The sequence below is a fragment of the Neofelis nebulosa genome, chromosome 11 (assembly GCF_028018385.1).
Source record: "Neofelis nebulosa isolate mNeoNeb1 chromosome 11, mNeoNeb1.pri, whole genome shotgun sequence".
NCBI lineage: Eukaryota > Metazoa > Chordata > Mammalia > Carnivora > Felidae > Neofelis > Neofelis nebulosa.
Window position 1 is genome coordinate 28,228,460 of NC_080792.1, and position 25,272 is coordinate 28,253,731.

At 40.4% G+C, this 25,272-nt stretch overlaps 1 protein-coding gene across 1 annotated transcript; it reads left to right on the forward strand.

Moving 5' to 3' along the window:
* The first annotated feature begins 3,498 nt into the window (after window positions 1–3,498).
* Window positions 3,499–12,939, forward strand: ATP5F1A (ATP synthase F1 subunit alpha). Its single transcript, XM_058692213.1, has 12 exons — window positions 3,499–3,643; window positions 5,276–5,354; window positions 6,942–7,111; window positions 8,770–8,943; window positions 9,031–9,197; window positions 9,384–9,532; window positions 9,990–10,141; window positions 10,246–10,470; window positions 11,215–11,322; window positions 11,446–11,590; window positions 12,428–12,578; window positions 12,716–12,939. Exons 1-12 carry the CDS (start codon window positions 3,584–3,586, stop codon window positions 12,795–12,797), a joined length of 1,662 nt encoding a protein of 553 aa, XP_058548196.1. The 5' UTR covers window positions 3,499–3,583; the 3' UTR covers window positions 12,798–12,939.
* The last annotated feature ends 12,333 nt before the right edge of the window (window positions 12,940–25,272 follow it).

A 25,272-nucleotide genomic window follows, 5' to 3' on the forward strand; every position in this document is an offset into this window, starting at 1 on the left:
GGCCAGGCTGGTGGAAGACTCCAGCACCGGAGCCTCTCTTCACTTGCTGCTTCTACGCTCTCTCCGCTCTCCGTGGTATCATTTCCTGGGTGAGAAGTACACCTGTCTAGAACCAGCCTGTTTTTTCTTTCTTATATTTTTATTTCTGACTTGAATCATTTGTCTTTAAAAGACAAACAAACAAACCTGCAACTTGTTTTTCCGATAACTGATATTTGTTTCTTCCACACGTAGTGCATTAAGTTAAATGTTTTATTTTTACCTGAGCAATATGAGCCGCAGCAATCTTTATCTTATCCCTTAGTTTTCACCCCCAAAGAGCTATCTGTGCTGGAGGCTATTTTAAAACAGTTGCCAGCTGGGGCGCCTGTGTGGATCAGTCGGTTGAGCTTCAGACTCTTGATTTCAGCTCAGGTCATAATCCCAGGGTGGTGGGATGAGCCCCCACCTTGGGCTCTGCACTGAGTATGGAGCCTGCTTGGGATTCTCTGTTTCCCCCAACCCCCTCTCTTCCCCTCTCTGTCTCTGTCCCTCCCCCACTCATGCAATCTCGTCCTCTTTCAAAATAACATTTATTTTTTAAAAAGGAACATAATTTGCTTTAAAAAATAAAACAGTCGGGGCGCCTGGGTGACTCAGTCGGGTAAGCGTCCGACTTCGGCTCAAGTCATGATCTCACAGTCCGTGTGTTAAAGCCCTGCTCAGAGCCTGGAGCCTGCTTTGGATTTTCCTCTCTCTCTGCCCCTCCCCTGCTTATGCTCTGTCTCTCTCTATGTCTCAAAAATAAATAAAAACATTTAAAAAAATAAAAAATAAATAAAACAGTTGACAGGAGCCAACTTCTGACATTGTTGCTGCTGCTCAGCCATTCTTCCATTCATTTCTTGCCTTCCCTAAAATTCTCCATCCAGTAGTTAACACGAAGAGAGGTTCTCTACATTTACACAGCAATATATAGTTTTCTATGTGTTTTATTTCAGTTTAATTCTTTTTTTTTAATTTTCTTTTTTAATGTTCATTTAATTTCAAGAGAGATAGAGTGTGAGCAGGGGAGGGGCAGAGAAAAAGGTAGACACAGATTCTGAAGCAGGCTCCAGGCTCTGAGCTGTCAGCAAAGAGTCCAATGCAGGGCTCAAAACCATGAACCATGAGATCATGACCTGAGCCAAAGTTAGACACTTAGCCAACTGAGCCACTCAGGCATGCCTTTAGTTTCATTTTTATAAGTAGCTGGTAAAAATAGATGAACAAATTTTACCTATTTTCATGTTAAAACACACACACACACACACACACACACACGGATTAAATGAATTGACCAAGATTAGGTAGTAGAAGCTAGAATCTGACCATAATGTTCTGGTTCCGATTGAGTGTTTATCTTTGAAGGCTAGTTAGGCCACACTGTTGCCTGCAACCTCCTGTAATATACTGTTACACCAGGAAAGGTAGACCGTGTACTCGACTGCCTGATATATGTGGTTTAAGACCAAATTGTGGAGTAGTCTTACCACTAAATATCTTTCTTCTAAGTCATGTGCATATTTAAAATGACGAAACCTTTCTTTTCAAAGGAATTTTATTAACTAGTGAATACTATATTGTATGGCTTGTTTATTCTTTTTGTTTTACTCAAATATATCTCTGCTCAGTAACCAAATATCTGGTAAGATGGTACAGCCCCTGAATGGGAAAAAGTTATCTTTATGCCCTTTGTCCACTTTCATCACTACAAATTTCACAAAATAACCCTCCAACTTTGTTGTTTTTACAAACCATTTTTTTTTTTCTGTTAGCCTACCATTACCCATGAGGAGAAGGATGCTCACCTTGAAAATAGAGTAGAATTTTAGGGAAAGGGATTGCTGACCGTACATTTACAAGCCATCTTTTAGGAAATGACCCTTTCAACCCAGATATTCATATGCCCTACCCAAATTAAGGTTTTAGGTGTAAACCAGGATTTGGCGAATGAAGCTGAAAGATGCTTCTCAGAACACTTACAAGTGAAGGCAATATTAATAGTTTTACTATCACAAAATACCCCATATCTTACCCCCCCAATTCTGTACATATCACAAAAAAATCTCAATAAAAATTCTGTATGTGTATGTGTGGGGATAGTTCTGCCCCAATCTTTTTTTTTTTATGTTTGTTTTGAAAAAGAGAGAAATAGAGAAAGTCCAAATAAGCTAGAGCAGAGTGAGAGGAGAGACTCCCAAACAGGCTCCTCACTGTCAGCACAGAGCTGGATTCCATTAACCATGAGATCATGACCTAGCCAAAGTCAGACACTCAACGGACTGAGTCACTTAAGTGACAGGGCACCCCAGGAGCCCCAGTTCTGTCCCATATTTATATATATGTTATAAATTATGTATATAATATATAATATAGTAATATATGTTATATATATATATCTATATGTAGTGTTTTATAAATAATTATAAATAATTAGTGTTTATTTTTGAGAGAGAGACAGAGCACCAGCTGGGGAGGGGCAGAAAGGGAGACACAAATTTGAAGCAGGCTCCAGGCTCCCAGATGTCAGCATGGAGCTGACACCGGGCTAGAACCCACGAACTATGAGATCATGACCTGAGATCATCACTTGAGCCAAAGTCAGATGCTTAACCCACTGAGCCCCTCAGGCACCCCTGCCCCAATCTTAATGTGTAGATATAGAAAAGGTTTTTTCTTCATTTCCATTGTATTCCAAATTTAAAAGCATAGTCCCTGCTGTCATGAAACTAGTTGCTGGTAGAGGAAACCTTGACTTCTGGTCCAGTCTGTGGTGGGACTTCTGATTCTGGTCCACTCTCAGTAGAATTGGCAACCACTCTTCTTGAATTGTGTTTGTTACCATTAAAAAATTGTTCTAATATACAGTATTCATTTAGATAGAATCTAAAAGAACTGCGATTTTCCAATTTGAGCGCGTACTGGATCACCTAGAATGGTGTGGGTGCCTGTCAAAAATTAAGATTCCTCCAAATTTTCGATTTTAAGAGGGTCTGGGGGTGGGGCCAGCGATCTTCGCATTCACCAGTTCGGCAAGCCCAGGGTGATAATTGTTTACTGTTGCTACAGCACCAAGGCTTTAATAGCTGTAGTCTCGGACATCCCACCCCCCCACCCCCCCCCCCCCCGCCCCACCATTCAACCTCCTGTCACCTTCAAACCAGCCGCGCCAGGTACAGGGTGACGCCTACACCGTCTCCCTATCGGAACCGGGCCTCAGCGCAGCATCATAGCAGGTTCCGCTACCCACATGGTTGCCAGGGGCAACCAGAAGGTCGACTCAGTAGGCCAAAATAAATGTATAACGAATGCCTGGGCCGAAGCTGGCCAAGGTCTAATCACTCATTTTTAAGTTTAAATCTAAAATTAATATTTAAAAAAAGCAACTCCACCCCCAGTCCTCCTCTAAAAGGCAGATTCGCGTCCGGAGGTGAACACGAGGGGCGGTACTTCCGGGTCAGGTGGACCGGCTGCCTTGACCTTCCTTGCGGCTCAGCCATTTTGTCCCAGTCAGTCCGGAGGCTGCGGCTGCAGAGGAACCACCCTAAAGAGAGCAACAAAGATGCTGTCCGTGCGCGTCGCCGCGGCCGTGGCCCGCGCCCTGCCTAGGCGGGCCGGGCTGGTGAGTGCGGGCAACCGGCGGGAGGGAGGTGGGCCGGCAGGTGGCTGGTGGTGTGCTGACTCGAGAGCTCTTTCTGCAAGGAGGGTGAGGGGCGCCGCCATCTTGCACTGTTGGCTGCTCGGGCTGGGCAGGGAGGAGGCACAAGGGCCTGTTGCTAGCCATCCGTGCGGGACGGTGCAGAGCGGTGCGGGGGAGGTGCTGACCTCGATGCTGTCCAGAGATGGGGTCTCGGGGAGGGTTCCCGACTTCAGCTGAGTACTGCCCGAGAGGGGCCTTGGGTGAAGGTCAGTGTTGGAGCTCCAGCTCCGATGCCTGCTCTGAAACGGCGAGGCTTGTCTCCGCTGGTTCTTCGGAGCTGTGCCACTGAAGGTCAGAGCACTGTTGCTATGTCTCGTTGAAGCGGTTTAAGGAAGCCTGACATTGTATGAAGGTCAGCGGGCCCCGGCATTTCACCTCTGCCCGGAGGTCGGTTCAGGGGAAAGCAATAAATGAAGGTGCCTTTCTGAATACTTCAATAGGCGATCTCTTAGTGCTGAATATTGAAACAGTAGCGAAACACAGCGCAAATGTGCATTTCATGTGGCAGATACCGTGACGGCAGTGATAGCGAATCCTAAATTGCCTCAGGTAGAAAGACTGCTTTGTGTTGTGGTACTTTGACATGTTTTAAGATTTCGTCCTTGAGGAATCGTTAGACAGTGATTGAGAACTCAAGTAAGATAGAACATAGGTTAGAAAATGCCTGTGAAGGTCAATGCTCTCCCTTCATTACTTATCGCCCTTGAAGTTAAGGCTTACATTTACTTATTTTTTCCATGTTAAACATAATCTCAGTTTCAAAGGTGAAATAAACATATTTTGTTGTCATAATGGAACTGGCATCAAAGAGCATTTTTAACGGATTTCATCTGGTCCTAGAGAAAGTAGTAGATTTAGAATTGCCAGTGACCAAATTTAGGGCATTACAACTTGAAGGAGAAGGAGGGGGTCCAGATTGCTATAGGCTTTGTCAAAGGCAGGGAAAAAAGAGTAGACAGCCATACTTAGTTTCTAATCAAACTCTAACATTTACAACTCAATTTTTGTTTGTTGGTTGGTTTTTTTTTAAGTAAAATAGGATATGTTATTGGTATTTGCCCCTTTTGGAAAGCAATTTATCTTACTGAGAATTTTCACAATTCAACTGAAATATATCTAAAGATGAAATAATAGTAACTGGTGCCTTTAAAGGAAAAGATAATTTAGTAACTGTTGCTTTTAAAAATAGACCATTACTATTTTTTTAGAAGTAGGCTCCATGCCCAATTTGGGACTTGAATTCACGACCCTGAGATTAAGAATCACGTGCTCAACCGAGTCAGCCAGATGCCCCTAGACTGCATGACTGCATTTTTAAAATTTGCTTTTTATAGAGTACTTATAGCATTGCCAGGAGCTGCATAATAGATTTTCTCATATATCAAAAGCTACTTTGTTATATGATTAATAGTCTTCCAGTTTTAAGCAAAATATTTTGATATAATTAATATTTTCACTGATAACGTGATCAGAGTAAGCCCACATTTGTTTAAGCTTGCCAGTTTTATCAAAGCTTTTATTTTAATAATATCTTAAAAAATGTTTATGTGCTAGGTCTCCAAAAATGCTTTGGGATCATCCTTCATTGCTGCAAGGAACCTCCATGCCTCTAACACACGTCTTCAGAAGACTGGTAAGTCAGTATTTCTAAGCGTACATACCCCACAGTTACTGTCTTGTCAATAAGTGAAAAAATAAGTTACATAGGTAACATAACTGTTGGGGTTTTTTATTTTCATCTGTTAATTTTTTCTTTCGAATTTAGTTGCCACAAATCCCAGATTCTTAGCCCATAATGTGCCATTTAGCCCTGTCTTGGTAGGTTTTCTTGTTCTAGTGAAATATTTTATCATGTTACTAGCTCTTTCCTCTTTTTTGTTTTCTTTTTTCATTTATTTAAAAAAATATTTTAGAGAGAGCATGTGTAGGAGCAGGGGAGAGGGGCAGAGAGAGAGAGAATCTTAAGCAGGCCCCATACTCAGTGCGGAGCCTGCTGCAGTGCTCAGTCCCACGGCCCTGGGATCATGACTTCAGCTGAAAACAAGAGTCCCAATGCTCAACTGACTGAGCCACCCAGGCACCCCTACAACTTTTTTTTTCTCTCTGATACAATATCCCTTGGGTGGAAACAGAAAGTACACATATCAGGTGCTGGGCATCCTTTCTGAACTATGAAAGATTTCTTTTTCTTCTCCAAAAAAAAAATTAGAAAAAAGTAAGCAGTGTTTACCTTTGTTTTTTGACGGTGATAGCTGCTAATCTACATGTGGCAATCTATAAATTTACACATTGCAAATAGGATAGAGAAGTAGGGAGGTGAGCATAGGAAGATGCTGTAGGTTAGGGAATTCCTTTGGAGATGTGATTGGAGCTTTTGAACTAAAAAGTAAGTGAATCCATAGGGGCACCTGGGTGGCTCAGTAGGTTAAACATTTGACTTTGGCTCAGGTCATGATCTCACAGTTCGTGAGTTCAACCACATGTTGGGCTCTGTGCTGACAGCTCAGAGCCTGGAGCCTGCTTCGGATTCTGTGTTTCCCTCTCTCTGCCCCTCTCCAGCTTGCTTGCTCGCTCGCTCGCTCTCTCAAAAATAAATAAACATTAAAAAAAAAAAAAGTGAATCTGTACATCTCCCACATGCTAAGATGAAGAATAGTATTTGCATGTTTTTATTTATTTATTTTTATTTATTTATTTATTTATTTTATTTTTTTATTTTTGGGACAGAGAGAGACAGAGCATGAACGGGGGAGGGGCAGAGAGAGGGAGACACAGAATCGGAAACAGGCTCCAGGCTCCGAGCCATCAGCCCAGAGCCTGACGCGGGGCTCGAACTCACGGACCGCGAGATCGTGACCTGGCTGAAGTCGGACGCTTAACCGACTGCGCCACCCAGGCGCCCCTGCATGTTTTTAAAAAGAAAGATATTTATACTTTGTTAACAGTTGCTTTTAAAAAATAGATTGTATTTTTAAACGTCCTATAGAGTTTAGCCAAAAAGTCTGGTTTCAACATAGATACAGATTCTTAATCACTTGGATTTGTTTTTATAGTAATGGTAGGTACTAAGCTTTTTCGAATAGAGCCAAGTATATTATATTACATCTTAGAGTAATTTTATTATTGTGATTACAAAACTATAGTTTTTACATTGTTGAGGAAGTGGGTTTTAAAATCTTGAGACCAGGCTATTTTTGCAATGGAATTTTCCTCTCAATAGGCACTGCTGAAGTGTCCTCTATCCTTGAAGAACGCATTCTTGGAGCTGATACCTCTGTTGACCTTGAGGAGACCGGGCGTGTCCTAAGCATTGGTGATGGTATTGCCCGTGTACATGGGCTGAGAAATGTTCAGGCAGAAGAAATGGTGGAGTTTTCTTCAGGTTTAAAGGTAAATTATAAAATGAGATTTTGGTGGTTTAGGATTGGTCTCTGAGTTATTCATTAGTAATTCAGAGATTGTGCTAGTGTTTTTTTGTTTAACTTTAAATCTCAACTTGTTCACTGTTTTAGTGATTATCATAGGTTGTGAAAAGGATAAACTTAAGGGTTTTAGTTACCAAAGTTTTTACTTTAAGGATTGATGTATATATCAGTTGTAGCCACTAGTGCTAAAATATATAATTGAGTAAACGTTCATCTGGATCCTAAGAATGGTATACTCTTTGCAGCCGTTAACATCATCTTATACAAAAGCATTAGATAACTTTAAATTCATTTCTGGTGGAAAGTTGAAAGGCATTGAGTTTGTATTTCTAGTAAGAGTAGATGTATTATTGTTGAGGTAGGGTAGTGTAGTTATCAGAAGCTCTCTGATAGAAATCTACTTTCCATTAGGTTGAACCTAGTTGTTTTCTGAGGAAAGCAGAGTGTGATATGGGTGGACCAGGGGGAGTAGGATTACCCACACATGGGAGAAGACAGTCTTGGTCTTCTGGGTAGTGTCCAGTGTGGAAAAAGAGCCTTGATGTGGAAGAATAATTACAAAGCCAAAAGTTTTATCCAGGGTGTTAGACTTTGGCTAAAAATGTAATCTCCCATATCTTCAGTGTATGTGTATTACATAGTTTTGAAAGTTGAGGCGAAATTAATGAACTCTGAGTTTCTGTTTAGCTTTTAAGATCTAAGAGTTTAATAATGCCTAATAGAACTTTCTGCAATGATGGAAATACTGTGTCTTTGCTGTAAATGTAGTAACTGTTACATATGTGAGGCTGTTGAGAGTGTAAAATGTGGAGTTTCTCACAGAGAGTAGGTGATGTATAGAGATGTGTTAGAAAAGTAAGTTTCTCTGACTTTGTAAGATGGTGTTAATTCAAATTTTAAATAGCCACATGTGATTAGTGACTGCTGTATTGAACATCTTAAGATTTAAAGATTTTGTACATCCAGTGGTATTCCATGATATTCCTCTGTATTTGTTCCAAGTACGTCTACAAAGCTTTCATTACTGACCAGACTCTGTTCCTGGAATAACCTTTTTCCTTAGTAATGATCAGGGACCTAAAAATCTTACCATTTTGAAATAAGGTTATAATGAGGAGAGATGACCCATCATTGTTACATTATGGCATTTTGTTCTTGTTTGAGTAGCTTTTAATTTCACTGTCTACTAACCTGATGAGTTCTCAGTAGGTAATTCTTTAAATTGTGTATGGAACTTCTCACAGATAAAAAGATGTAAATTAACTGTGTCTTAAAATTTCGGGTTGATGATTTTATTTCATACTGATCACCCAGTTCAAAAGCCATAGACAAAAGAAATGTAGTGAAATAAGCTTAACTTGTTGAGGTTTTTTTTTGTTTTTTTGTTTTTTTTTTTTCTTCTTTTAGTTCTTTGAGGATGTGATAAAGGAGCATGTTAGGCTTAATCATAACGCAGTTTTGACCAAAGAAGGGTGTTGGAAAAATACTTGGATAAACCAGATCTAAAGGACAAGACTTTTTTTTTTTTTTTTTTTTTACTAGGCATTTTCATAATATGTAGTGTTAATGTATGGGAAACAAGTACTAAAGTTTTGTTGGTGTTTGATTGTGTGTTTTGTGTAGGGTATGTCTCTGAACTTGGAACCTGACAATGTTGGTGTTGTCGTGTTTGGCAATGATAAACTGATTAAAGAAGGAGATATTGTGAAGAGAACAGGAGCCATTGTGGATGTTCCAGTTGGTGAGGAGCTGTTGGGCCGTGTCGTAGATGCCCTTGGTAATGCCATTGATGGAAAGGTACGTTTAACATTTATTAGATGTGATTGTAGCCTCTAACAGACATCAAAACTGATTGTTCTGGGGACACTTTTTATTGTTTACCAGGGTCCAATTGGTTCCAAGACCCGTAGGCGAGTTGGCCTGAAAGCCCCTGGGATCATTCCTCGAATTTCTGTGCGTGAGCCAATGCAGACTGGCATTAAGGCTGTGGATAGCTTGGTGCCAATTGGTCGTGGTCAGCGTGAGCTGATTATTGGTGACCGTCAGACTGGGTAAAGCTTGTTAAAAGTTCTAACTAAAATATGCTTGTGGAAAGATTACTTTTCAGGCTTGGAATGGTAAATGCTTTGGATATAATAGGGAGCATGGAATGCGATGAGCATTAGCAGTAGTACTTTTAAGTTGAGCAAACTTTTGAAGTATTTACTAAGATTCATGTTTACTTTCCCTTTTTAAAGCAAAACCTCAATTGCTATTGACACAATCATTAACCAGAAACGTTTCAACGATGGAACTGATGAAAAGAAGAAGCTATACTGTATCTACGTTGCTATTGGTCAGAAGAGGTCCACTGTTGCCCAGTTGGTGAAGAGACTTACAGATGCAGGTATTAAAGAACTTTAGTACTGGGGCCAGTCCAACTGGCTGGCTCAGTTAGTTGGTAGTGCATTTGACTGTTGATCTCAGGGTTGTGAGTTTGAGCCCCACGTTGGAGGTAGAGTTTGCTTATAAGAAAAGAAGTTGTTCAATCTTGTTATTGTTTGGTGGGAGTCCTATTGTTGCTAATCTTAGGGTAGCTTCTACTGAATGAAGACTGGTTTTAATTACTCCCTAATGAATTGAAATTTCTCATGAATTCAATAAGTAAAAACAAGTGAAAATAGTGTAAAACAATGATACATCTTAAGGTTTTTGTCAGTTTCTTTAAAGTAGGTGCCATTTAGAAGTTCTGGCTAATCTGACTTTGATAGATGACTTAGTGAAGCACTGAATTCTTATTTTAGTAGTCTTTAAAATCAAAACGTTAATAATCTTGTAAAACTGAAAATTTATCTTCTTCCCAGATGCCATGAAGTACACCATCGTGGTTTCAGCTACTGCTTCTGATGCTGCTCCGCTTCAGTACCTGGCTCCTTATTCTGGCTGTTCTATGGGAGAGTATTTTCGGGATAATGGCAAACATGCTCTGATCATCTATGACGACTTATCCAAACAGGTCAGAGTATATATATTTTTAGAATCTGCGTGTTTGCACCACAATGGAAGGTGACAAATTTAGCTTTTAATAACTAAACTTCGTAACCCTTTTCTATACTCTAGGCTGTTGCTTATCGTCAGATGTCTCTGCTGCTCCGCCGACCCCCTGGTCGTGAGGCCTATCCTGGTGATGTGTTCTACCTACACTCCCGTCTGCTAGAAAGAGCGGCGAAAATGAACGATTCTTTTGGCGGTGGCTCCTTGACTGCTTTACCAGTCATAGAAACACAAGCTGGTGATGTGTCTGCTTACATTCCAACAAATGTCATTTCCATCACTGATGGACAGGTATTTTATGCTTAAATAAATGTAAAAGCTTTGGATGACTTCAAGGCATTGGTTGAGGCTGGTGTTTATGAACCGATCTGTTAAATGCCTTTTACTTTTTATTGTGGACAATTTCAAATATATAGAAAAGTAAGGAGAAGGGTATAATGAACCCCACATCTCTCTCACCCATTTCAATTCGTGGTATAGTGGACCTCATTTTTGCTTCATTTATAGCTACTACTATTTTCCGTGTTAGGTAGTTTTGAAGCAAATCTCAGAGGTCCTATCACTTTATCTGCATATATTTTAATATAAATTCATAATCTGTTTTTTTTCGTCTCACATCTTTTAATCTTACCAACAGAATATGTAGTTTGATATGGGCTGTGAAAGATTGGAGGGACTCTTTACTATGAGAAGAAGACAACATTCTTCTTTGGAGATGTTGGGTTTCAGTTTTTTAAAAAAAAATTTTTTTTTAATGTTTTTATTTATTTTTGAGACAGAGACAGAGCATGAGCAGGGGAGGGGCAGAGAGAGAGGGAGACACAGAATCCGAAGCAAGCTCCAGGCTCTGAGCTGTCAGCATAGAGCCCGATGCGGGGCTCCAACTCATGGACTATGAGATCATGACCTGAGCCGAAGTCGGACGCTCAACTGACTGAGCCACCCGGGTGCCCCGGGTTTCAGTGTTTTGACTTAACTTTGAAAATACTTGATTTCTTTAAGCTCATTATCATGTGTATTCTCTGTATGATGTAGATCTTCTTGGAAACAGAATTGTTCTACAAAGGTATCCGCCCTGCCATTAACGTTGGTTTGTCTGTGTCCCGTGTCGGATCTGCTGCTCAAACCAGGGCCATGAAGCAGGTAATTTGCATCACTTTGTCAAGGAGATGGGGTGTCTTTAGTTTAAAATCACAATGTATTTGTTCTTTGTCAATGAAGTTAAGTATTTTTGTATTTCATGACTTAACCATTTCTGTATTTCAGGTGGCAGGTACCATGAAGCTGGAATTGGCTCAGTATCGTGAGGTTGCTGCTTTTGCCCAGTTCGGTTCTGACCTTGATGCTGCCACGCAACAACTCTTGAGTCGTGGCGTGCGATTGACTGAGTTGCTGAAGCAAGGACAGTATTGTGAGTTGTTCTTTTATGTCATCAAGTTCCTACCTTGTGTTAGGGCCTGGGAATATCACACAGCTCCCTACGTAAGCTACGATACATACTGTTACCTTTCATTAAAGATGGAGTGTTTTGAATTTTTTTTTTTTAACGTTTATTTATTTTTGAGAAGAGGGAGACAGCATGAGCGGGGGAGGAAAGAGAAAGAGGGAGACACAGAATCTGAAACAGGCTCCAGGCTCTGAGCTGTCAGCACAGAGCCTGACGCGGGGCTTGAACTCATGGACCATGAGATCATGACCTGAGCTGAAGTCAGATGCTTAACTGACTGAGCCACCCAGGTGCCCCAAGATGGAGTGTTTTGAATGTGATCGATGCCTGTTACACTTGTATTGCAGGTATTGTCATTATTTGAAGGAAAACTTATTAAAATATACTTACTACTTTTGAGTTAAAATCTGTCAGATCCCTTCCTCTGCCCCTTTCTGTGTTGGCTTTGAGAGAATGGAATTGGGCAGATTTAAAAGAATGTTAGTATGTGTTTACCTTGCTATAAAATGTCAGCAACTTATTTATGTCTCAAACAGTATAAATACTGCCAGATGATAAACCGTGCTATGGAATATGCCCAAAGATAACACTTCAAGGCTTGCAAATATAAGGAAAAAAGTTTTTCCTGGGGACAGAAGTGGGAAAGAGTATTAATGTGGGGTTTCTCATAGAGAATGTGAGAGCAGGTGATATGGAGGAGACATGTTCATAATTGGAAGAAAAGGTAAGTTTCTCTGACTTCGTTAATATGGCATTTATTTATTTGAGCAACTCACTTGGCATTGTTTTGTTTGTTTTCAGCTCCCATGGCTATTGAAGAACAAGTGGCTGTTATTTATGCTGGTGTGAGAGGGTATCTTGATAAATTGGAGCCTAGCAAGATCACAAAGTTTGAGCATGCTTTCTTGGCTCATGTTATCAGCCAGCACCAAGCTCTGTTGGGCAACATCAGGTATTAACACAATCGGTAGCCTCTTTTTTATAATTTTTAAGATACAAAGTCTTGATAAAATTCTTTTGAATTTTGTAGTTAGTCATTGAATTTTTGTTTAGGTCTGAACTGATGAACTGTTTTTCATTTCCGAATAGGACTGATGGAAAGATCTCAGAACAGTCAGATGCAAAGCTGAAAGAGATTGTGACAAATTTCTTGGCTGGATTTGAAGCTTAAATTCCCTGTGGATTCACATCAAATACCAGTTTGGTTTTGTCATTGTTTATTCTAGTAATCAGTTCCATTTGTAAAAGGATTACTGTCATACTCCAGATGTACAGAAATTACGTTAAAAATAAAGGTTCCGTATTGCTTGGTGGTTTTCTGTAGTTTGAACGATTCTTTTAAAAGAACTGAAATTAATTAGAGGAATTGGTAAGCATGCTTTAGCTAATTTACTTGAATGTTATTCAAATTAGCAGGCCTAGATTATTCAAGACTGATCTCTTTGCAAGATTCTAGAGTGCTTTGTGATTGATTAAAGAAGAAACTAGGTAACTGGATATGTAGTAGAGTTCACATTTGGTAATGTTGAAGAGCCTCGCTGGCTTGTCTGCCAAGAAGACTGATCTATATAAAGATGTACTGTAGGCAAGAAAAGAACAGGACAACTAAAATTCTCAAGGAAATAAAACTGGTAAGTGAGGTCTGAAAGATTGGGACAAAGATTGAGAAAGAACATATTAATGAATAGAATTAGCATTTGTTATTATCTTCTCATTGTTAATTTAACATATCTTTTATAGGCAGTGGTTTATATAACCAAGTTGGTCAGTTTTTATGGTATTTTTGGTCTTATTTAAGAAATTTTTACCTTACAGTCTACAAAGATAATTATATATTTTACTAAGAGTTTTAAAGATTTACTTTTGTTATCTAAGAGCTTAGTCTACTTACTAGAGTTCTTCAGAGAAATACAGCAATTAGGATGTGTATAGAAAGATTGTAGGGGCTGGCAAGTTTGAAAGGGCAGGTGGATAGGGCTGGAGACTCCGGGAAGAGTTGTGTTTAGAAGCAGAATTCCTTCTTCGTGGACCTCAGGTTCTCTAAAGGCCTTCCAACTGGATGAGACCCATCCATGTTATGGAAAGTAAGCTTTTTTTTTTTTCTTTTTTTTTTTTTCTAAAGTGATCTTTATTCAGAGTATTTCAGATGTTAATCATGTCTAAAAAATACTTCCACCGCGATTAGACTGGTTTGACCATAAACTAGATACCATAGCTTAGCCAAGTTGACACAGAAGATTGACTGTCATTGTTGCACCTGGCTGGCTCAAGTTGGTAAAGCATGAGATCTCAGGGTTGTGAGTTCAGTCTCCACATTAGGTATAGAGCTTACTTTAAATTAAAACGGGTTCCTGGGTGGCTCAGTCGGTTAAATGTCCAAATCTTGATTTTGGCTCAGGTCATGATCTGATCTCAGGGTGAGTTTGAGCCCTGTAACCAGACTCTGTGCTGGCAGTAAGGAGACTGCTTGGGATTCTCTCTCCTTGCTCTCTGCCTCTCCCCTGTGCTCTTTCTAAATAAATAATAAACATTTTTAAAAGGTAGGAATGCAAGCTGGTGCAGCCACTCTGGAAAACAGTGTGGAGGTTCCTCAAAAAAAGAGCTACCCTACAACCCAGCAATTGCACTACTAGGCATTTATCCAAGGGAGACAGGTGTGCTGTTTCGAAGGGGCACATGCACCCCAATGTTTATAGCAGCACTACCAACAATAGTCAAAGTATGGAAAGAGCCCAAATGTCCATCGTTGGATGAGTGGATAAAGATGTGTGTGTGTGTGTGTGTGTGTGTGTGTGTGTGTGTATACACACACACATTTATGTGTACACACACATGCATACATATACATGTACACAATGGAGTATTGACAATCAAAAAGAATGAAATCTTGCCATTTGCAACTATGTGGATGGAACTGGAGGGAATTAGGCTAAGTGAAATTAGTGAAAGACAAAAATCCTATGACTTCACTCATATGAGGACTTTAAAAGACAAAACAGATGAACATAAGGGAAGGGAAACAAAAATAAAAACGGGGACAAAACAGAAGAGACTCCTAAATACGAAGAACAAACAGGGTCACTGGAGGGGGTATGGAGGGTGATAGGCTAAATGGGTAAGGGGCATTAAGGAATCTACTGAAATCATTGTTGCACTATATGCTAACTAATTTGGATGTAAATTTAGAAAAATAAAAAATAAGGGTGCCTAGGTGGCTCGGTTGATTTGAGCGTCCGACTCGATTTTGGCTCGGTTGTGATACCAAGGTTGTGGGATTGATCCCCGCATCAGGCTCTGTGCTGAGCATAGAGCCTGCTTGGGGTTATCTCTCAAAGTTAAAAATTTTTTTTCCATATTCATATCCAATTTTTAAGCTCCATTTATTAAATGAGCCCTCCATGTAACCTGCTGTGATACCGGTGTTATATTTAAGTTTCACCCGTGCCTCGGTCTTTCTGGGCTCCTCATTTTTAAATTGTTAATGGGTATATAATTTAAAGAATCAAAAAGTCAAGACAGTTGTTTATGAGAAAAGGAAATCCCTTGTTTGCCTACCCCCAACCTCTACAAAGGCAACGGATTCCTTTTTTTTTTTTTTTTTTAATGTTTATTTTGAGAAAGAGTGCACGAGTGGGGGAGTGTCGGAGAGAATCCCAAGCAGGCTCCGTGCTGTCAGCGCAGAGTCTGATGTGGGGCTCAAACTCAGGAACCGGAAGATCATGACCTGGGCTGAAACAGTCGGACACTTAACTGACAGCCACCCAGGCGCCCCCAAAGGCAACTAATTCCTATTCAGTTATTTTGTCAGCTCCGTATTGCAATGGTGCCACTTCCTGATTTGTACATTATGTGTGTCATCTGTTGATTTCACCCAACGGGTAAGAATTTTGCATGTGCACACAACTGCTATACTACACCACCATAAATCTATTTAACTATGATCACAATATGAACAGATGATTTGGGTTAAAGAGAAATGCTGTTCATAGGACTTTATGATCTGCTTAAACCTGAAATGGTTTTTTGTTTTTGTTTTTTGCAGTGACATGAACAATTTATTTTTTGTTTTGTTGTTTTAAATTTACATCCAAATTAGTTAGCATATAGTGCAACAATGATTTCAGGAGTAGATTTCTTAATGCCCCTTACCTATTTAGCTCATTCCCCCCCCCCAACACTCCCTCCAGTAACCCTCTGTTTGTTCTCCATATTTAAGAGTCTCTTATGTTTTGTCCCCCTCCCTGTTTTTATATTATTTTTGTTTCCCTTCCCTTATGTTCATCTGTTTTGTCTCTTAAAGTCCTCAAATGAATGAAGTCATATGGTATTTGTCTTTCTCTGACTAATTTCACTTAGCATAATACTTTCCTGTTCCATTCACGTAGTTGCAAATAGCAAGATTTCATTCTTTTTGATTGCCGAGTAATACTCCATTGCATATATCTACCACATCTTATCCATTCATCCATTGATGGACATTTGGGCTCTTTCCATACTTTGGCTATTGTTGATAGTGCTGCTATAAACATTGGGGTGCATATGTCCCTTCCAAACAGCACACCTGTATCCCTTGGATAAATGCCTAGTAGTGCAATTGCTGGGTTGTAGGGTAGTTCTATCTTTAGTTTTTTGAGGAACCTCCATACTGTTTTCCAGAGTGGCTGCACCAGCTTGCATTCCCAAGAAATATTTTTTTAAGTTTATTTTGAGAGTGAGTGGGGAGAGGCAGAGAGAATCCCATGCAGGCTCTCTGTCCCGACAGGACTGATCTCCCGAGCTGTGAGATCAAGACCTGAGCCAAAATCAGGAATCGGATGCTTAACTGAGACACCCAGGTGCCCCAAGTCTTAGAATATTTTAAAGCATGTCTGGTTTACTTGGTCTAATAAAAGGACAAACCATATCTAACAAGTACACCCTATGAGAAGAATTTTTATGAATGGTCCTCTGGATTTTAGTTTCTACTATCCACTAGCTGTAGTGATTTGGTAAGTCATTTATTCATCTGGATTAAGAATTGTAGAAGAGGGGTGCCTGGCTGGCCCAGTCGTTGGAGCATATGGCTCTTGATCTCAGGGTCGTGAGTTTGAGCCCAACATTGGGTGTAGAGATTACTTTAAAAATAAAGAGGTAATGGTTTGGGGGAAAAGTTGTGCTGGAAGATGGCAAGCGTTCCCCTAAAGCTGTAAAGCCTCCCTGATAGTTTTGCTGACCTAGAGCCCAATACAGTCTATTGCAACAGTGAACCAGGAGAAACCAATTCTGAGATAACAAATGTTATTTTTTTATTAGTCACTCAGAGGTGAGCAGGTTGGGAGACCACAGGCATGGCGCTGTTCTCACCAGATGTGCCTAGCCTAAGTACCCAATGGCCCTGCTGTGAGGCAGCCAAAAGGCTGCCATAAAATGAGTTTTTGTACAGCTTATCTTCTGAGAAAGGCACTCGACCTTTGAAATGTGAGGTTTTATAGCTTTCAGATAGGTATTTTAAAATCTATTTGAGGATTACTAAGTCTAGCTCTGCAGAAGGCCTCTAAAGTCTCAGCTCTGTAATCTATGTAAGAATATTAAGATAGGCATATCTGCAATAAAATAGTGCTTAGTTTAGCTATTTATTACTCAACTATGAGATGAGCACTAAAGGATACAAAATGAGTGACATAGAAGGACCCTCTAACTTTCCTAGGATAGGGAGGAAGACCAAAGGCATTTGTTGTAATGACTTTATAATGCTGTGCAATTACTGCAGTGACCAGAGCAAAGTACTATTTGAATTGAAAAATCCATATCTATTGACAGAAGTGAAAAAGAGTTCATGGGAGAATTGGCCTTTGGCAAGAGGTAGACTTTTTTTAGTTTTTAAAAATATTTATGGGGCGCCTGGGTGGCGCAGTCGGTTAAGCATCCGACTTCAGCCAGGTCACGATCTCGCGGTCCGTGAGTTCGAGCCCCGCGTCAGGCTCTGGGCTGATGGCTCAGAGCCTGGAGCCTGTTTCCGATTCTGTGTCTCCCTCTCTCTCTGCCCCTCCCCCGTTCATGCTATGTCTCTCTCTGTCCCAAAAATAAATAAAAAACGTTGAAAAAAAAATTTTAAAAATATTTATTAAATGTTAATATTAAATATTTTATATTTATTATGTTATATAATATATAATATAATTATGTAATTATATATTTACATATTACATATGTAAATATATAAATACGTATATATAATTATAATATGTAATATATATTACATTAAATATTGTTTATATTAAATATTTTAATAAAATTAAATATTAAATATTTTAAATATTCATTTCTGACAGAGAGAGAGTGCGAGCAGGGGAGAGGCAGAGAGAGAGGGAGACACAGAATCTGAAACAGGCTTCAGCCTCTGACCTGTCAGCACAGAGCCCGATGTGGGGCTCGAACTCACGAACTGAGATCATGACCTGAGCCGAAGTTGGACGCTCAACCAGCTGAGCCACCCAGGTGCCCCAGAGGTAGACTTTTTAATTATGAAAATACTCAGTCCTAAGGAAAAGTTGGAAGAATAATACAAGCAACACTCTTTTACTATCCATCAATATATGTTAATATTCTGATGCATTTGCTTTATTTTTCTGGGGAACTATTTGAGAGTAAGTTGTAAGCATCCTGACATTTCTGACACTTCATCTAAAAAATTTCAGCATCTGTGCCCTAAGAATAAAGGCCTGCAACTCATCTGCATAACAGAACGGGCTTGTTTTTCCAAACATCTTTCACCTTGCTAGTGAGTTTTCTCCCTTTTGTGTCCTCAGCCCCTCCCCCTTTCTTTAGGTCACATAAGCTTCATGTTGCCTCTTTGGAATTCCATGTCTGTGTGATTCCCCATACATATGCCTATTTAAATTTGATTTTTTTCCTCTTTTTTAAAGAAATAGGGATGCCTGGGTGGCTCAGTCCATTAAGTGTCCAACTTTTGATTTTGGCTTAGGTCACAATCTGATCATGAGTTCAAGGCCTGCATCGGGCTCCATGCTGGCAGTATGCAGCCTGCTTTGGAATCTCCCTTCTCTCTGCCCATCTCTTGTGCACACTCTCTCTCAAAATAAATAAGCTTACAAAAATAAAGACCATCTATATAGCCACAATACCACTATACCTCAGAAACAACTGATTCAATAATATGCTGTCCATATTAAAATTTTCCTAATTGTCTCCCCAGCATCTTTTATAATAGCTATTATTAAAAAAAATGTTTATTTTGTGTGTGTGTGTGGGGCGGTGCGGCAGAGAGAGAGAATCCCAAGCAGGCTCAGTGCTGTCAGTGTGGAGTCTGACACAGGGCTTTATCTCATGAATCGTGAGATCGTGACCTGAGCTGAAATCAAGTCAGACGCTTAACCGACTGAGCTGCCCAGGTGCCCGTGAAATAGTTATTTTTTTTAAGTTTATATAAAATTCCAGTTAACATACAGTGTAATATTAGTTTCAGGTGTATAATTTAGTGATACAACACTGGTGCTCATCACAAGTGCACTCTGTATAATAGTTATAATTTTTATTAAACAGTTTTTTTTAATGTTTATTTTTGAGAGAGCAAAGGGGGGAGAAGCAGAGAGACAGGGAGACACAGAATCTGAAGCAGACTCCAGGCTCCAAGCTGTCAGCACAGAGCCCATTGTGGTGCTTGAACCTACAAACCACCAGATCATGACCTGAGTTGAAGTTGGACACTTAACCAACTGAGCCACCCAGGCACCCCTGTATAATAGTTGTATTTTTAAAATTAATGTGAATATCTTGTTCTCCAACAACTTTTCACTGGATGTTTTGGGGATCTATTGATTCTTACCTGAAATAGAACATTGGGAGTTGTAAAATGGTGAGATATATGTGTGTATATATATATATATATATATATATATATATATATATATATATTTTTTTTTTTTTTTTTAATTAAATATATTACAGTATAAGTTCTATTTTTGACAAGCAGAGGATGAAGGTCATGGACATTAAGGGTAGAATTAGCATACATGAAAGAATAAAAATGGTGAAGTAGTTTATTTTGGGAATAGTGACTTAATGTGCTTGCAGCATATGGTATATATGGCTGGGTTGTGTTTTACACATTTGAACCTGTTAATGGAGGGCTTTGAAGACCACTGAAGCATTTGGAATTCTCACTGATGATCAGTTGTTGATCAGAGCTACTTAGGAAAACAGCAATGATTTGTTGATAGCTTGGAGCAAGAAAATCAGAAAGCCAACTCAAAATTCTCAGTAAAGAGAGTACGGAAAGGGAGAAAGAGGAAGTAGACTTGAGGGACATTATATAAAAGTCTTAAATATAGTACTGGGAATTCGTGAAAGGAGAGAAGATTGACCATGAGCCTTCTGGTTTGAGCAACCAGAGTAGTGAGGGAAAATCAGATTTGGAAGTAGAAGTTAGATCATTTAATTTTGTATAAGTTTGTTATCTATTTGTTGAGGTTAATATCTCAGATGCTCACTATGGATTCAATTTAGGCCAGAAATGTCTCCTGAGAGTCCTCAAAAGGAGGACACTGAAGTACCGAACAGTGTTCTCAAGGAAATCTTAATAGGAAACGGGGACAGGTTCCCAAAGCTATGTCATTTTTCAGTATGGGACAAGAGATTTTGTCAAGGTGTGATTTGGTAAAATCATTCATATTCGTGGGGGTCAATACCATCCAGAAATAACCCCTTAATTGTTTGACCTAAATCCTTTAAAGTCATTCCCCATAAATATTCTTTAGTTTTTGATGCACACAGAGTGACACAGTCCAAGACTCATTCCTTAATGGGTAAATAGATTTCCAGTTCCTTCTTTGGAGATGGTTCCTCAATTCATGTATGGAAAGTGTTGCAAGTTCCAAAAGAAGAGCAGTATATCCTTCAGTTTGTCAACTTTATCAAACACTTAAGTATGTATTTGTTCACCACCATGTTAGGCAATGAGTGTATCATGACTCATTCCCTTAAGGGAATAGGGAGGTGAGATAAATACATATGAAAGAGAATAATCAAGAGTAACATGAGAATGAAGCACCAACATGAGCATCTTCCCAAACCACTGAGTCCAAAAAGGAAAGCTTTGCCAACAGTACTGGAAGTGTTGGAAGAGGTTCCAACACGGAACATTTCCTAGTTCTCACTTTAATTAAGTCTATTTTCCTATTCCTTTTATGGTGGTGCTTTTTGCGTCCTGTTTAAGGAATCTTTATAAATTTGAACTCAAAAGCAAAGAGTAAAATAATGGTTGCCAGGTGCTGGGGAGGGGGGTTGGAAAAATGGGGAATTGTTGGTCAAAGGACACAAAGTTCAGTTATGCAGGATCTAGAGAGCTGATGTACAGCATCAGCTGAAGCTACTAATCCTGTTTTGTATACTTGGCATTTGCTAAGAAGTTCATCCTAAGTGTCCTCACTACACACAGAAAAATTGTAACTGAGATCGTAGATATTAGCTTGATTGTGCAATCATTTCACAATTTATATGTGTATCAAAACATCACGTTGTATGCCTTAACTATTTAAAATTTTTATTTATCCAATATACCTCAATAAAGCTGGGGGGAAAATCTTAGTTTACCTTAAGGTTAAGTTTTTTTTCTTTAAAAGTTTTATTGTTTTCACGTTTGGGTCTGTGTGTCAGGGGTCCAAGACCACGCCCAGGACCAGTAATTTTCTAGAACTCAAAGGACTCGCCATACAGTGGTACTCATGGCTGTGATCTATTATAGTAAAAGCATACAAAGCGAAATCAGCATGGGAAGGTGCTCGTGGAGTGATGTCTGGAGGAAACCAGGCCCAGAGTTTCAAGAGTTGCCTCCCAGTGGAGTCACGCGGGATGCACTTAATTCCTCCAGCAATGAATTGTGACAGTATATGTGAAGTGTCTACCAGGGAAACTCATTAGAGCCTCAGTACCCAGGGTTTTTACTGGGGCCACTCATGTAGGCACTTTGCTTAACACATACCAAAATCCCAGACTTCCAGAAGGAAGCAGGTGTTTAGCATAAACCACATTGTGCAAATAATTTAGGCACAGTGAGCCACTCTTATTATTTAGGGAAAGTTTTTTTTTAATGTTTATTTTTGAGAGAGAGAGAGCACAAGCAGGGGAGGGGCAGAGAAAGAGGGGAACAGAGCATCTGAAGTGGGCTCCATGTTGACAGCAGACCGCCTGAATTGGGGCTTGAACTCTCAAACCATGAGATCATGGCCTGAGCCCAAGTCAGACACTTAACCGACCGAGCCCCTTAGGGAAAGTTTTATATCAACGTTGGGAAATGTCTACCCAGCAAGTCTGCAGACACCAGCCATGGGCCAACTTTGCCAAGCAGGCGTCTCTCAGGACAGCATTCCCGGCCTGCTACGTGAGTTCTTCTGCACAGGTTCGATTCTGAAGCAGGGTGATACCAACCTCCAGTACTGACCTCAGTCGTGTTCTCCAGGAGTCCTGGACTTAGCCAGCAAATCCTGTTAGCCATGGAGGTCTGTTTTAGAATGCTGGGTACCTCAAGTTTCTGTATGAACCTTTTTTATTTGGTTAAAGGTACTAATTCAGGCCTGGTACAACTCTTGTCAGTAAACCAAAGCTGACCTGACGCCTTCCTGGGCTGAGGCAGTACATGATAGTATATTAAGATTTTTAATGCTTATTTATTTATTTATTTGAGAGAGAGAGAGAGAGAGAGAGAGAGAGGGGGCACACGCGAAGGTGGGGAGGAGGAGGGTAGAGAGAGAGGGAGAGAGAGAATCCCAAGCAGACTCTGAGCAGTCAGTGCAGAGCCTGACATGGGGCTCGATGCCACAAACCACGAGAGCAGATTGATACACTGCTGACTGAAATCCTTAGTTTATTGAGATTTCTTTTGCTTTATTTTCACTTTCTATCTTTCCTGCCCCGTTGGATTTTCTTAGTTTTTACCTAATGTCCTTTTTTTGTTCCTTAGATCCCATCTAGGACACCACATTAATCATCATGTCTCCTTAGGCTCCTCTAGGTTGTGACAATTTCTTAGATTTTCTTGGTTTACGGTGACCTTGGCAGTTTTGAAGGGTATTACTCAGGTATTTTATAAAATGTCTTTCAGTTTGAATTTGGTGTTTTCCTCATGTTTAGGCTGAAGTTATGGGCTTTTGGGTGGAAGACCACGGACATAGAGTGCCATTTTTATCATGTGATATCAAAGGTATGTACTATTAACATGAATTATGACTTTTTTTTTTCTTTTGCCTTTCCTTTGTGAATTATCACTGTTGATGTTAACCTTGATCTCTTGCCTGAGGTACTGTTTGTCAGGCTTCTTCACTGTAGGGTTACTCTCTCTCCAACCCTTTCCACACTGTATTCTTTGGAAGGAAGTCCCTATTCCCAGCTTCCATTTAAAGAGTGAGGAATTGGGGCGCCTGAGTGGCTTGGTCGGTTAAGCGTCCGACTTCGGCTCAGGTCATGATCTCACGGTCCGTGGGTTCGAGCCCTGCGTCAGGCTCTGTGCTGACAGCTCAGAGCCTGGAGCCTGTTTCAGATTCTGTGTCTCCCTCTCTCTCTGCCCCTCCCCTGTTCATGCTCTCTCTCTGTCTCAAAAATAAAAATAAAAAAATGTTAAAAAAAAAAAAAGAGTGAGGAATTATGCTCCACCCCTTTGAAGACTGACTGTCTACACAGAGTATTTGGAATTTTGCTGTTTATTTAGGTATTCAGTCAATCTACTTACATCAGTATGGACTCATGGTTAGTTGTTTTGTATTTGGGGTTCTAATCCAGTATTTCTTTTGTTGTTCAAATTGTCCCAGCTTTGGCCATTGGGAGCTTTCAGTTGGCTCCTGTATTCCTTTGATATGGCCCTAACTATTTTGCGTATTTCTTGTCTTAATGCACTTTCTGACACTACAAGATACTCTAGGCTTGTCTATTTCCTGCCCCAGCCCTAGAACCAGTCCTATGCCTGTTTGTTTTTTTTTAAATCATGTTGTCTGGTTTTGTTTGTTTGTTTCTTTTGAGTTTTATAAGTTCCTTATATAGATACTGGATATAAATCCTTTTTGGACAAATGTGCTATCAATTTGTTCTATTCTGTGGCTTGCCTTTCACTCTCTTAATGGTGGCTTTTGACGGAAACACAAGCCCCTATGTGCAGTTGGTTGTCCTCTGTGACAATAGATACCAAAATTTTCCCATCTTTACACTCCTTTATGAGGAACAGACCCTTTGAGTCCCTTACTTCACTCCCATTACCTTATGAAAATTCAAATTGTGATGGTATCCAGCCAGCCCTTGCTTTGATGCAGGCCAGACAGAGCTCCTCACCCACCGTGCAACTAGTCCTTGGTCACTTCAGGCTCCTCCTGGATGTTTGTCCCTTGTATTCGATTCCTGTCCTGTCCCGACTCTCTCCTCCATTCCTCAATCTACTCAGCTTCCAACCTAAGTGGAAGAAATCCAGCCACTTATCTTGACATTGACTTGGCAGACCTAATAACACAGCTTAATCCTGCCCTCTGGTGCTTTCAGACCCTGGCTGCTGCTTGGCCAGGTTCTGGTCCAGGGATCCCATCTGGCTTTAGCTACTTGGCCGGTACTCCCACCAGGTTTTCCCCCTGCTTCTTGGAATGGAGGGAACAGACTATGGGAACTGAAAGAAAAATTGATAGTGCTGATGATCAGAGAGAGTTCATTGAATCCCCTGGCTGGGTCCATCATTGTCTAATGACAATGACACAGAGAGAGAGAGAGAGAGGGTGCAAATGAGTGAGGGGAAGAGACAGGGAGAGAGAGAGAATCCCACAAGGGGCAGAGAGAGGGAGAATGTGAGAGGGAGAGAGAGAGGGAAAGAGAGAGGGAGAGAAACAGGGCTCATCCAAAGCAGGGCACAAGCTCACCTGAAGTGGGGCTTGAGCTCACCCGATGTAAGACTCGAACTCACGAACCATGAGATCATGACCTGAGCTGAAGTCAGATGCTTAATTGACCGAGTCACCCAGGAGCCCAAGAGAATATCAGTCTTACCTTGAGGTGCTTTGCAATCTTCTTGGGGAGGTAAGATATCCAAAAGGAACAGAAATTAGAGAACATAAGGATATAAGTAATACATGATTAAGGGCTTATGTGTGTGATACGGGTGACAAGTTCCAGAGATTCAAGAAGTGAGAAGACAACAAGGGCTGGAGAAGTTGGGGAAGTGTGATGTCATGGAACTTTATTTTTATTTATTTTATTTTATTTGTTTTTGATGTCGTGGAACTTTAGCAGGAGGAACAGTAGCAGGTGGCTGGTAAAGTGTGAGCAGAGATGGCATGGCAAGACTGGGAAGAGCTGATGGCCTTGGGTTGGTTGGGGGGAGGGCAGGAATCTGGGCAAGGGGATCAGAAAGGTCAGTACAGAGCAGAGCCAGGAAGTTCTTGAAAGTCAGGCAGAGGTGTTTGGGACTTCATTCCGATGGGCAATAGGGAAACTTGGTAGCTTTGTGAGGAGAGGAGAGACGCGAAGAAACCAGTGTTTTATTTTTTTTTAATGTTTATTTATTTTTGAGAGAGAGATAGACAGAGTGGGAGCAGGGGAGGGACAGAGAGAGAAGGAGACACAGAATCCAAAGCAGGCTCCAGGCTTTGAGTTGTCAGCACAGAGCCCGATGTGGGGCT

What these genes read in the sequence shown, in the direction of transcription:
- ATP5F1A (XM_058692213.1), top strand. Translation starts at nt 3,584, where the DNA reads ATGCTGTCCGTGCGCGTCGCCGCGGCCGTGGCCCGCGCCCTGCCTAGG. An exon ending in ATGACGACTTATCCAAACAG is followed by an intron (nt 10,142 to 10,245) that starts GTCAGAGTATAT and finishes TCTATACTCTAG; the next exon opens with GCTGTTGCTTATCGTCAGAT. An exon ending in GCTCTGTTGGGCAACATCAG is followed by an intron (nt 12,579 to 12,715) that starts GTATTAACACAA and finishes ATTTCCGAATAG; the next exon opens with GACTGATGGAAAGATCTCAG.